The sequence below is a fragment of the Pipra filicauda genome, unplaced genomic scaffold (genome assembly GCF_003945595.2).
Source record: "Pipra filicauda isolate LSUMZ 115617 unplaced genomic scaffold, ASM394559v2 scaffold78_size3787270_pilon, whole genome shotgun sequence".
NCBI classification, from domain to species: domain Eukaryota; kingdom Metazoa; phylum Chordata; class Aves; order Passeriformes; family Pipridae; genus Pipra; species Pipra filicauda.
In genome coordinates, this window is record NW_024104964.1 from 761,444 (window position 1) to 773,640 (window position 12,197).

The following is a 12,197-nucleotide window of genomic DNA, read 5'->3' on the forward strand; positions in this document are numbered from 1 at the left end:
CTTAGTCCCTGCTGAGCTGCAGTGTGCCAGGGAGCCTGTCTGTTGTGTTGTTGCTGCCCTTTCCAAGGGTTCTGGCTTGGTTTGTTGTTATTTGATAAGAGTTTGCAAGGCTGCTCTCCAGGCAGGGCTGCTCTCCGGGCAGGGCTCTTGGGAGCTCTGGGAGGGGGCAATGGGAGGTGAAGGTGCCTGGGCTCACTCCCTAAGTGCCTTTTGCCTGAAGAACTGCAGAGGGGTTGTTAGGCAGTGCCAAGCCCGGCTGCCTCCCTGAGGCAAGCAGGATCATGCAGCACATTCCCCGAGTGCTGCTCTGCTGTGACAGCTTTGTCACCGAGCTGCAGCGACCGAGGGGTAACAGGAGCTCCTGGGACTTTGGGCTCAGAGCACGGTTCGGTTTGTTAAAACTAAAATCCCAAAAGAGAGCTTTATGGAGAGAAACAGTGTTGTTGCTGTGCATTTGGTGCCAGGTCAGAGTGCTGGTGGTGGGTGCAGGTGTTTGGGTGTTACCCCCACGCACTCGCTGTAGCTCCTGTTCCTGCCGAGCACTGTGTGTGGGAGCTGGAGCCCGAGGGGTGTCAGGGCAGAGCCCGGGCCTTGTCCTGTCCCTTGCTGGGTGTCTGAGTTTGCTGCGTGTCCTCATTCCCTGGCGTGGTCACAGCTGTGTCCTCGCTTCCACCAGGGCTGAAGGGCAAAGCTGCTGCTGGTGAGTGTGGGTCTCTACTGCAAACCATCTATTGGACTTTCCAGATCCTGTGCAATGCTACTGAGACTTCTAGTTTTCCTCATACCAGCTACTTTTCAGATAGTTTACTGGAAAAAAGGCAAATGTCTTAATAAGGCCTTACCCCAAGAAAGAGGGCATTTCCATCCAGACATTACCATTCAGCATGTCTTCTTTTGTTCACTGCATACACCATAGTGATGCTTATTTGAAATCTTCTCTTTTGTTTTACCTTCTTCAGAGCTAATTGTTTGCAAGTTGGTACATCTGGTGGTTGTTGCTGTAGTAGTGACAAATCTCTTTGCTAGAGTGCCTGACTCTCACCTCTGCGACCCGGGTTCGATTCCCGGCCCCCTGGGCAGGTGGAGCTCGTCAGCCTTGATAGGCAATCCACCTAAGAGAAGGTCACTCTAAAACAAACCTACATCCTGGGGACCTCACTGCCACTGTCCAAGCTTTGCTCGGCCCCGGCAGATGAACCTCAGGACTAAAGGGTGGGCTCAGTTCAGCGCACGCTGTGTCTCACCTAAAAATCCACTGCGCAGGCTGGAAGGGTTAATGACCTTTCCCAAAAAAAATCTTCGCTCGCGAAGACTGGCCATTATTTATTATTAATACATCAGGTCAACTGCTCCTGTGATCCTCCCTGAATCTTTTGATTTTGAAAAGGGAAATTCAAACCCAGCAAATCGGATTAGCAGGGCATTGAGGAAGTGCACCAGGGAGCAAACCAGGATGGTCCAGAAGGAATTTGCAAACTGTTCACTGTGAGTCTTGAATGTAAAGGTTCTCTCCTTGAAATTAGCAATCTTCTCTGAAAGGTGATGGATCTTCACCTCCGAGGAGAAGAGAATCATGATGAGGCAACCACAGGAACCTGAAAGGGAGGGGAACATGCTCGTCACCTTGGCAACCCCTCAGTCATGCTCTGTGTGTGTGTGTCTGTGTGCCACAGCCAAAGACCACATGCAGAGTGTTCTTATGGCCACTGTAACTTAGCTTTAACAGGGATTATTTTTGGAATCCAAGCCAATGGCTATTGAAATTGGTAAGCTTTTCTAATTGAATTAGGCTCAGGACCAGCAATATTGAACAGGGCTGCTTTAGTGCCCCAAGCCAGCAAAATATCTGTGCTCGTGTTCAGCTTTAAGCCACTCATTGTCCTGTTGAGCATAACGGAGCTGTCTGCATGTCTAAAGATAAAGACATACCCAAGTCCTTTATTAAGTTATGATTGCAACATATAATACCTTGTAAAGTCAGGGTAAACCTACTTGTCAGCCAAGCCAGCAGCCTGGAGAGTGGGTGTTCCCCTCCCTGTGTGGCAGAGGGACAGGGATGCTCTGTTATCCCTGTGTGGCAGAGGGACAGGGATGCTCTGTTATCCCTGTGTGGCAGAGGGACAGGGATGCTCTGTTATCCCTGTGTGGCAGAGGGACAGGGATGCTCTGTTATCCCTGGTGGCAGTGGCTCTCAGAGACCACCCTCACAGCAAGCTGCTGCCAGCCCATCCCTCTCTGCTGCTCAGCCCTTCAGTCCTTGGCAAGGCCGTGCTGCTCTAAGGGGTGACCTCACTTACACTGTCAGGAACCCTCCTGTTGTGGGAGCAGTTGCACCACTGACATCTTTTGGTTGTTTTTCACCTGGTTCCTGGTTATGACTGTGTGTTGTGTCGGTGATGTAGCACCATCTCTGTGTCCTTGGGGCTTGTGCACCTTTCTGCAGCAGCTTGACTGTCCCCATCCTGCCACCTGCCCTTGGGGGGGTTTCCCCATTGTAGCTCTTAACTCTAATTTAGAGAACATGTGATTTTACACAGCAGAGTCCCTCGCCTTCCTGCCTGCCTTGACTTTGCTGGTTTAGAGTCAATGCAGCCACAGTCCTTAACCCTCCTATGTCAACAGATGGGTCACTGTGAGTAGCAAATTCAGAGCAGAGTCAGCCTGGCAGGACAGGGCTGCTGATACTCACAGGCAATGAAGCTCCAGAGGTACAGCCCGACAGGACCATGCAGTGTTTCGTAGGGGCTGCCAAAAGCATTGAACATGAAGAACCCTGCTCCCACCAGAGCAAAGATGATCAGTACTGTACAGAAGAGAATGACACTAACATGGATACTTGCAGGGATAATTTTGAGCAAATCTGGAAAAACTGGAAACAAAACAACAACATTATTATGTACATTAGACAAAGTTGTCTCTGAAATCAGGCTGGGGGGGTTCCTGCTGGTTTGTGGTAGTTGTTTTAATCCTGCTCTTCTAAATGCAACCAAAGAAGTTATTAACTAGAAACGGGTTTTCATGGATGTGTTGAGGCAGAAATATTCTGTGAAACTCAGAAGCAGAGACTGGTCAGGAAAGAAAGATCCAGGGGAAGCCTCTCCTCCCCTTCCTGGAGGTGGTATTTTGTCCTTAATGTGAACAGGATATTTTGGGGAAAAAGAGTGGGAATCCATATCTGTGGAGGCAGGTCTGCCTTGTGAGGTGGCCTGAAGGGCTCTCACTCCCCAGTATTATGGGCTTGGCCACCACCTCCTCTTTGGGGATGGGACAAAATAAATCCAGAAACAAACATCCCGTTTTCATTTATGCTTACAATGTCCCACGGAAGGATGTGACATTGGAAATGAATTTTTACTGTGATTATGAATGTACAAGTTCAGGAATAATTTATTTTAAATATTTTTATGCAGCTTTTTAGCTACTATTTCAAACTGTGATCCTGCTTGGCTAGGGCATAGGGGGATAGTCAGTCAGAGAGCACGAGAGAATGATTTTTAATCATTCCTGTTTGTTTGGCAACAAGTATTGTAGAAGGAACAGTGAAATACACTTTACTGCTCCTGATCCATGGAGGTAATAATGCCTCACATCAATTACTTCTCCTTGTAAAGCCTTTACCAGCAAACTGTTCCACAGCCGGAACCCCTCTGCTCTGGAGCCAGGCTGGGAGAGCTGGGGGGGTTCACCTGGAGAAGGCTCCAGGGAGACCTGAGAGCCCCTTCCGGGGCCTTCCTGTGCAGGTTTCCTACAAGGAATAGCATTAGTTCTGTGATACTACTGATGTTTGGGGAAAACACGCAGAACTGTGGATTTAATAATACAATTTTGTATTGTTTATTTTAAGAAAACAATTTATGGCATGGTATGGAATCCTTCCCATGGCACCTGCATGTAGAGCTGTTTGTCATTGAAATTTTATATGTGACATACCAGGAAAAATTAATTCTAGCAGCAATGTTGTCTTGAAAGGAAAACACTGTATGAACCTGTGTGTGGCAGCAACCTTTAGAAAATGAACTGCTGACCCAGAAACTGATGGGAATGAGCAGGAACAAATGGAGCAGAAGCTTTCCCCATCTGAACTGGGTTTGCTGGCAGAGCAAATTCATATTATAATTAAAAGAGATACAGTGGTCAGAGGGGAGCATTTAATGGGAACAAGCATGGAACTAAATCATTTAGCCTATTTTCTGATCTCCTCAGACATGCTTAAGTGCAGTGAGTGCATTTAGCTATGGCTATGTATTGTGTATGTTTGTCCTGCTTCCTGGAGTGCTCCTGCCGAGCTCCCGGAGCACTGATGCGATGGGATGGGGCTGCTCCAGCCCCAGGGAGTGGGATCAGCCTGTTGCACTGAGTGTTCTCTGAGGTGAAGGCTCCTGCCTCGGCTGCAGGTTGTCCCCTTCCAGCTGTCACTGAGTGAGCCCTGATGAGTGTCAGCTCCCGTGCTGCTGGTGGCTGGGCCAGCCCTGGGTCACAGCAGTCCCCCAATCCCTTGGGATTGGATAAACCTCTTTGAAAATTCACTCAGGGTGAAATGTCTGCATGCAGTGATGGCACACAAAGCGATTGAGGAGGAACTTCAGCTGTGTGAGCAGAGTAGTGATGGAATTTAGAGACAGCAAATCTTAACATAATATAAAATTAACTTGGTCACTGCTTTGGGAAACTGTTACGTAGTAAATAATTTCTGGTACCTAATCTGGTAGCCTTCCCTTGCATTCAATCACTGGCGTGAGCAATTTGCCAGTGCTGTTGTGGCAGAAGCTCATAAGCTGTCTGCTGTAGTAACTTCGGCTGACACATTGTGCACACAGCAATGGGCTGTTCCTTACCGCTTGTTCCACGTGCTGCTGGATACAAATGTCTCACTTGATCATTTTATTGATCTTATCCTTGAAGACAAATAGATTTTGAATGTAAAGCAAAGCCATTGCTAATGCTTTGACATTCTGCGTGTCAGGTACCCAGTCAGCCAGCCTCCCCCAGCCCTTCCAATTAGTGCCGCAGATTGAGAACTTCTGGGCTGCTTTGTTTCTCGAGAGCAGCCGGTGCCCCAGCTCGTTCATTAGATCCCTGCTGGTTTAGTTCATTCTTCTTGACAACACAGAGGGTGTAATGTTGACGCAGAAAAAGATGGCAGAGGTTAATTAAAACCCCAAAATATTCTTTCTTTCTAAAGTAACAGTATAAAATATTTTGAAATGTGGATATCTGTGTAACTGCAATGTAGATTCTTGAAGACATTAGCCAGGCTTTACTAGCATCAGAAAATAAGTTACTTGATTCTGAGGACCAGAGCACTGTAAGGGCAGCGTTGCTCTGGCACGTCCCGTGTTGCTGGGCTCGGTGTCCGAGCGAGGGGCCGTGCGGGGCAGCCCCGTCCCACCGCCCCGCTGTCAGCAGCGCGCTGTAAATAACCCAAACGCCATCGCTACTCACATGAGAACTGAAAGGGTCTCCCCCCGAGCCCGCACTGCCGCACACGCTGCCCGGAGAAGAGCCCGTACTGGATCTCGCCGATGAACTTGTGCAGCTCGGGGCCGGTGGCGTTGACGAGCAGCGCTCCCGTGGTGCAGAGGGTCGTGCCCCTCACCCAGAGCTGGGTGCCCACGGCCGCCGCCGTGCCCAGCGCGCAGGCGAGGCTCAGCACCCCGGCCGTGCAGAAGATCAGCCTCTTCTGCGGGGCTGGCATGGTGGCACCGGGCACCGCGGGGACGCGCCTGTGGCCGAGGCGGTGCCGAGCTCCTCAGCCGCGGTGCTGCAGAGCCCCGGGCACCCGGCCAGCCCTGCCCCGAGGGAGCCCCCGCGCCCGGCCAGCCCTGCCCTGAGAGCTGCAGCCTCCCCGGAGCCCCAGAGCCCAGCCACAGGCAGGCACTGACTGGAGAACGCTGTAAAGATTCTTTTTCCCCGTCCCCTTCCGTACAGCTTCGCGGAGAGTTTCAGTGCATCTCCTGTCACTTGATAGCGAGGGTTTAGGATGACTGATCTCTGTAATTTGATGAGTGCTCTGCTTGTCGCAGCCCCCGCGGGAGCGGGGGCTTCAGAGACAACTTCCCTGGTGCATCTGATTATCTGCTCTCCATAATGGAAGTTCTCAAAAGGTTTATTTTTCCAGGTTTTTTTCTAAAGCCAACTGTGCTGTTTTTTTTTTTGTGTGTGTTTTTTTTTTTTTTTTCTTCCCCCTCCTCTTTTGGGTATATTTCTCTTTTGCTGTTCCTGATGTATTACCCAGCCAGGAGGCCCCTCTGTAGTATCTGGTTGCTCTTCACACAAGCTAAATCATAGCATAACATAACCCATCCCTTGAAGTGTGGCTAACTTGGAGGCTTAGTGAGGGCCAGAGGCACTGTCTGCATCCATCTACTGACTGCCAGGGACTTCAGCAAACACAGGGTTTGGTTTTTTCTCAACCAGATCAACTTAGTGCTTTGTGTTTTTTGTTTTGTTCTTTTTTTTTTTTTTTTTAAGCTAATGCCTATTTAGAGGAATCAGACTTGTTAGTCCTTGCCTTTGCAAACACAGCTGCATGTGTGAAAGTAATTCAGTAACCAAAGATGTAGTAGAAGATGTGTTAACAAATATGAGACAGTGTAGGCCAGTACCATACTGGTATTGTATGACTATTGGTATTGTCTAGTTCAACCTCGGCTTTTAAAACGTGTGGTTTGCCTGTTCTTGTCTGTACTACATAAGCTCATTTGGAGAGTATGACTGTTAATTTTATTTAGACTTATTTGCAACCCACTGTCTAATCTTGTATTTCCAAAGAACCTTGTGTTTGTACTGTTTGGGAGATGTAGCACAAAGGGAGGATCTGGCACAAATACTAGGTAGAAAGGGGTAAAGTTCTCGTGCTTTCTTACTGTAAAGCTGATAGAGCAATGCACCCACCGCTCCAGCACCTGCGGAGAGGACAGCTCTGCTGAGCGGCGGGAAGGTGTTCTATGGAGCAGGGTCGGTCGCAGGCTGTAGTCGCGGCTGCAGCCCCGCCGGGAAGGTGGGCAGGTGTGGGACGTCCACTGACGCTGGAAAAGGGTGCCCTGACGCTTTCATGTTGTATTGCTTGTGTTTTGAAGATTCATTAATCAGAAACTGCACTTCTGTTGACATCGCGTCTCCTGCCCTGCTTGCCCCATCCGCTGGGATCAGTGGATCCACTCGGGTGGTACAGATGGGCCCCTGGGAGCATCCTTCGGGATGAGCAGCGTGCCCAGTGGCAGCTGGAAGGCCGGGGCCGGAGGGACTCAGCCAGGGCCAGCCGAGGCTGCAGCCCCCGGGGATGAGGTCACTGCTGCCGGAGCAGCACCGCGCGTCCCCACAGCCCTTCGGTAGCTCCGGGAGCGGGTCGGGATCCCTCAGCCCCCGGAACAGAGGGAGAATGCCCTAGCTCCTCCGCTCGGCCTCAGGGCGCTGAGGCTTCACCCGGGAAGTGGGGTCTCTGCTGCTCCCCCTCCCCGGCCGGGAGCTGCGGAGGGCGGCTCGGACTGGGACCGGGACCGGGCGCTGCTGCCGGGAGCCAGCGGCGGAACGTGCCCCCGGAGCGCGGGGACTGTGCGGGGCGGTGTGACGGGCGGGCGGTCGCCGCCTCGAGGAATGGGTTTCTCCGCTACAACGAAGATGCTAAAGATGGGGGAGGCGACAGGGTGCGGATGCCGCGTCCCTGCGGCTGCTCGGCCGCCCCGCTCCGCTCCCCGGGCGCTGCCCCAGCGCCTCGGCCCCGCCGGCCCGGGGGCAGCCGGGGGTCCCCCCGCAGCCGCCGAGCCCAGCCCAGCCCAGCCCCGGGGCGGTGGGGAGCGGCCCGGCCGGCACTTGGCGCGGGAGATGCGGAGCGGGTGGGCCGAGCCGCGCCGCCCCCGCCCGGCCCCGCAGCCCGCCCCCGGCGCGGGGTGAGCCGGGGGGCCGCCCACGCTGCTCCTGGCGCTCGGGGCCCGCGAACATGAGCGGTGATGGCCGCCTTCGGGCTCCTCAGCTATGAGCATCGCCCGCTCAAGCGCCCGCGCCTCGGGCCGCCCGACGTTTACCCGCAGGACCCGCGCCAGAAGGAGGTGAGACCGGCGGGACCCCCGGCCCGGCGCCTCCCCCCAAACTTTTGAGCGGCGCCTGCGGCCGCCGAGCCGCCGCTGACTTGCATTTTCTGCGGCGAGGCGGGGGCGGCCGCCCCGCTCACCGCCCCCGGTCCCCGCTCACCGCCCCCGGTCCCCGCTCACCGCCCCCGGTCCCCGCTCACCGCCCCCGGTCCCCGCATCGCTGCCGCGGCACCGGGCTCGCCTCTGGGGCGGCGGGGAGGGTGTCGGAGCCGTGGCAGTGAGGGGCACCTCTGGCCCGTGAGGGGTACCGGCATCTGCATGGGAGGCACCCTCTGCCCGTGAAGGGCATCCCTGGCCCGGAGGGAGGGGGGTGCTGGTGGCCAGAGCGAGCGTGGTCCTGCTGAGCTGCCCACCATGTGTCTGACCTAACAGCAGTGACCCACCGTCAGAGGAATAAAAGGGCTGGAGGGTGTTGGAGGTCGGGAAATGCATCTGAAAACAGGGTGGAGGTGAGTGGGGCTGTAGGTTGTCCTCTTCCATGAGGCTGTGGCTGTCCTGCTCATGGGTACCACAGCCAAACCCACGGAGACCTGCTGTCACTGGAGCTGGGGCAAGCGTGTAGCTCAGGTGGGTGCTGTGATGTGGCTTGCTGATCCAGCAAAGCCCCACAGGGCACTGTTCTCAGCTTGGCTTCCCAGTCTTGCTTCCCAGCCGCTTACCCTCCACAGGGGGGTGGAAGGAGCCTCTGGGAAGGTTTTGTGAGTGGGATGTCTCCCAGTAAAGTCAGTGGGTCTCTCTGAGATCGGCCTTGCGTGTTGTGTTGTGGCTTGTACGCAAAGCTGCGTGTGCAGGTACCCCTGACCTCTGGAGTCTCCTGTGCTGGTGTTCCTGGCTGCCTCGTCTCCCAGTGCATTTGGTACTCGTGGAAGTCGTTAGGCTGGCAGTGAGGATGAGCTCTGGTTAAATGGAGCAAGTACAGCAGGGCAGCCATGCAGCCCTCTTTGTGCTCCGCTCTCTCCCTGGTCTGTTGTCGTGTTGATGAAGCTTCCAGCATGGAGGCTAATTAGCGTAATTTGTTAGCGGTTTATGAGCATCATCATCTGGTTTACATAGGCTGGAGAGCGCTCATCAAAGCCACACTGTTGGTCAGGGCTGGCTGAGAGGGGCTTGGACAACAGGCAGTAGAAGATGTGGATTCAAGTCTGTTGCTGATCCTTGGAGACATACCTCAGTGTTTGTGACCTCTGGCACCTTTCTGTCTCATCACTCTTGTGCCACCATGCATCATACTTACAACCTTGATGGTAATAGTAACTGGAAATATTCCTCTAAGTGTAATTTCCTTGCGTGATCCTGGCCAGGCTTGCAGAACTGCATCTGGACTCAGCTATGACAATGTCTGGAGGTGAATTTTTAGCTCTGAACTGTTGAATATTTTTTGTCAGGTGGTGGATTGATTCTTGCAGACACGTTAATAAATATGCAGCCCATTACAATAAGAATGGAAGTGGCAAGTGCCCAAATGGTTAATATTTAAAATAGGTTTCATGGGTGCATTAATAAGCAGAAAATAACTGCAGTAGGCTTACTGTTGTTGGCCATGGTGGGATTGATTGAGATGTAGCTTGGGGGAAAGTCTTCATTGCACCTGTGTTGTTGAGTTCAATGTGGACTTCTTTTACTGTTCTATTCTGAAAGAATATTTTTGAGGTTGGGAAGAAAAGGCACATCTGTCAGAGATTCAGGTAGTGGTGGTATAACTCTGCACATTGTCTGTTTGCGCAGCTCAGATGTCAGAATGAACTGGCCAGTTCCCAGTTTTTCAGAACCTTGACACATCCTCAGCTCCCTGCCTTTATCTCAGTGGCCTGGTGCTGCAGTGAGCAAGTGTTACTGCAGACATGGGGAAGCAGGAGAATACTTCAGTTGAAAGAGCTTGTTCGTATTAATTAAAAGCAAATGAATATGGAATTATACAATCCAGAACACCCAACAATAACACCATGGTGCTCTGTTCTAACACTGTGCCCATTTCTTCTCATGTGGATCTGAGTGCACTGATGCAGCTGGCTGGGTAAGTGCCACAGGTGACCTCCTTGTAAGTGCCATAGGTGTCCTGCTCAGAGCTAAGGACCACGAGCAGGCTGCCATCAGGGTCTGCTGCTTGTGGAGCTGGCACTGCTCAGCTCCTGGGAACTTTGTCCTGAGCTTGTCGGGCTGCCCTTCTCTACAGATCCCATCTGTACGTGTTGTGTTCACACCAGGCTGTGTGTGGGGCTTGCATATCCCCCATAAAACAAGTAAAATTCTTTCTGAAAAAATTAATGCAAGTTGGGCCTGAATGTTCACTTGGCTGTTGAAAATTGCAGAAGGGTTTTAAGCCTTGACTGGGGGCACCTGGGGCCCTGCTTGACATTTGTAAAGGCAGCTCCTGGTCCGTGCAGGAGCCCGAGGAAGCAGTGTGTGTGACAGCAGCGTGTGGTGCTGCTGTGCCTCTGCTTAGCACAGGGCCAAGTCAAGTGTGCTTGACCCTCGTAGGATCAGTGTGTACAGCTGAGCTGTGCCAGTGTTCCTGCTGCTGTGCCAGGAGCTTCCCCTCTGCCATGAAACAGCCGTGGTCTGCAGAATGATCCTGAGCTGATACTGGAGCTGGTGCGAGTGAGATGTAACGAGAGCTCCTGCGAACACCCATTTTATCATTAATTTCTTTGTAAAGGTGTCTCTGTGCCTTGTGTTCGAAGGGGACTTGTCTTCATTTTCAGGTGATGCTTGGTTACACAGCTGTGCCATGCCCCAAGTTCTGCTGCTGAAGCAGTAGGGGAAACCTGAGCTGGTGACTGAGCCAGACAAACCAAACACTGATGTGTTTGTGTTGTCAACCCCTCACAACTTGTTCCCACAGTGGTGGTAGATGCAGCAGCACAACAGACTGTTCTTGGTTATTTTCAGCATAATGCTATCTAGACAGCTTGTTTGAAAGAGGAAGTTTAAAGATAACAGAATGAGGGTCAGCCCTGGAAATGGCACTAATAGTAACATATGTCTCCATCTGTTTGCCATTTACCTTTTATTTATTTGCTTATAATCTCTTTGATCACTTTCAGCTCTCCCTGAGTCTGTGTTTTCAGGGCTGGCTGGGGGATAGTGTGGGTGGAGGAGCGTTCCAGCAATTCTGGTTGATTTCATTTAAATTTAAGATGAGGTTTGCTAAGTTCAAAAATCCTGGAGAGCTTAGAGTTCTTCTAAATATGTTTCAATCTACTGTGTTGCTCTCAAACTTTGGAAAAATACTGAAAAGCATAATGCATGGCAAAGCATAAGAGAAGAAACCAAATGGAAGCTTCTGGGTCACTGTTTTTGGGGAGACATGTTGCCCAAAACTAGGAATAAAATCTTCTAGTAAAATGGTGATATTCTTAACTTTATTTTCTGTTCTTTGCTTGGTCTCAGCACAGTCAGTCTTTGCTTTTGTAGGTTATTTCACAGCCATCTCATGGGTTGTTCCAATAGCTCACTATTGGTGGAGCACCTGAGCTTGTGTAGGGTTCCTGTGGTTACTGCCTGTGGTGACAGGTAACTGCTTCCTTGGGGAGATCTGTGTCTTCTCTTCAGGGGGAGATCAAGAAAATCCAACAAGTTCCCATTCATCTGGTGTAGGAAAACCTCTGTCTGACAGGCAGGTAATCCTGAATTATTGAATAAATGGCACAGCCTCCATGGAAAAATATTAACTTTGGTGGAGGTATAGAGTGAAGACAGGGAAGGATGGGGCTCCCCGAGGAAGTCTGTGAAGACTTGGGTGTGTGTTTGTGCCTAATGCTGCTGATCCTACACCTGCCTGTTCTGTGTCCCTGCTGTGAACAGACCCAGCCAAGCCTGCTGAAGCATCAATCAGCAGCAAAACAAAGGGGAGTTGATAGTGTGGTAGGAGACTAGTAATGCTTCCACTGCAGAAGTAGCTCCAGAAGAAAAGGGTTTAGTTGCAGCAGGGGTGGATGTTCAGCTGACATTGCTTTAGCTACAGGTGATCTCGTTCCTATTTCAGTAGATGTTTTCAAATGGGGGTTATGGGTCCGCAAACCAGAATAGTAATGTTTTAAACATCAACAAAACAATGATACAAACCTGTTTTTGTGCTGGGGAATGGACTTGTGGATTCTGGGTGAA

At 51.6% G+C, this 12,197-nt stretch overlaps 2 protein-coding genes across 3 annotated transcripts in view; one reads left to right on the forward strand and one right to left on the reverse strand.

The window, feature by feature from the left end:
• Window positions 1–1,329: 1,329 nt before the first annotated feature.
• On the reverse strand, window positions 1,330–5,695 carry CLRN1 (clarin 1). The gene is made up of 3 exons (XM_027731086.2): window positions 5,443–5,695; window positions 2,690–2,869; window positions 1,330–1,595 (listed from the first exon to the last, which is right to left on the reverse strand). The coding sequence occupies exons 1-3, from the start codon at window positions 5,693–5,695 to the stop codon at window positions 1,330–1,332; spliced, it is 699 nt and encodes a 232-aa protein (XP_027586887.1).
• A 2,245-nt stretch (window positions 5,696–7,940) lies between these two features.
• Window positions 7,941–12,197, forward strand: part of MED12L (mediator complex subunit 12L) — a 100,976-nt gene continuing 96,719 nt past the window's right edge. For both annotated transcript variants that reach the window (XM_039389954.1, XM_039389956.1), the window contains exon 1: window positions 7,941–8,048. In XM_039389954.1, the coding sequence (XP_039245888.1) occupies window positions 7,950–8,048 (99 nt within the window). In that variant the 5' untranslated portion in view covers window positions 7,941–7,949. The remainder of the gene's footprint in view (window positions 8,049–12,197) is intronic.

Excerpts from the sequence above, each read along its gene's own strand:
- CLRN1 (XM_027731086.2), bottom strand. The coding sequence starts at position 5,695 with ATGCCAGCCCCGCAGAAGAGGCTGATCTTCTGCACGGCCGGGGTGCTG. Across the intron at positions 2,870-5,442 it reads GAGACCCTTTCAGTTCTCAT|TTTTTCCAGATTTGCTCAAA; the intron begins GTGAGTAGCGAT and ends TTTTGTTTCCAG. Across the intron at positions 1,596-2,689 it reads CCTCTGGAGCTTCATTGCCT|GTTCCTGTGGTTGCCTCATC; the intron begins GTGAGTATCAGC and ends CCTCCCTTTCAG.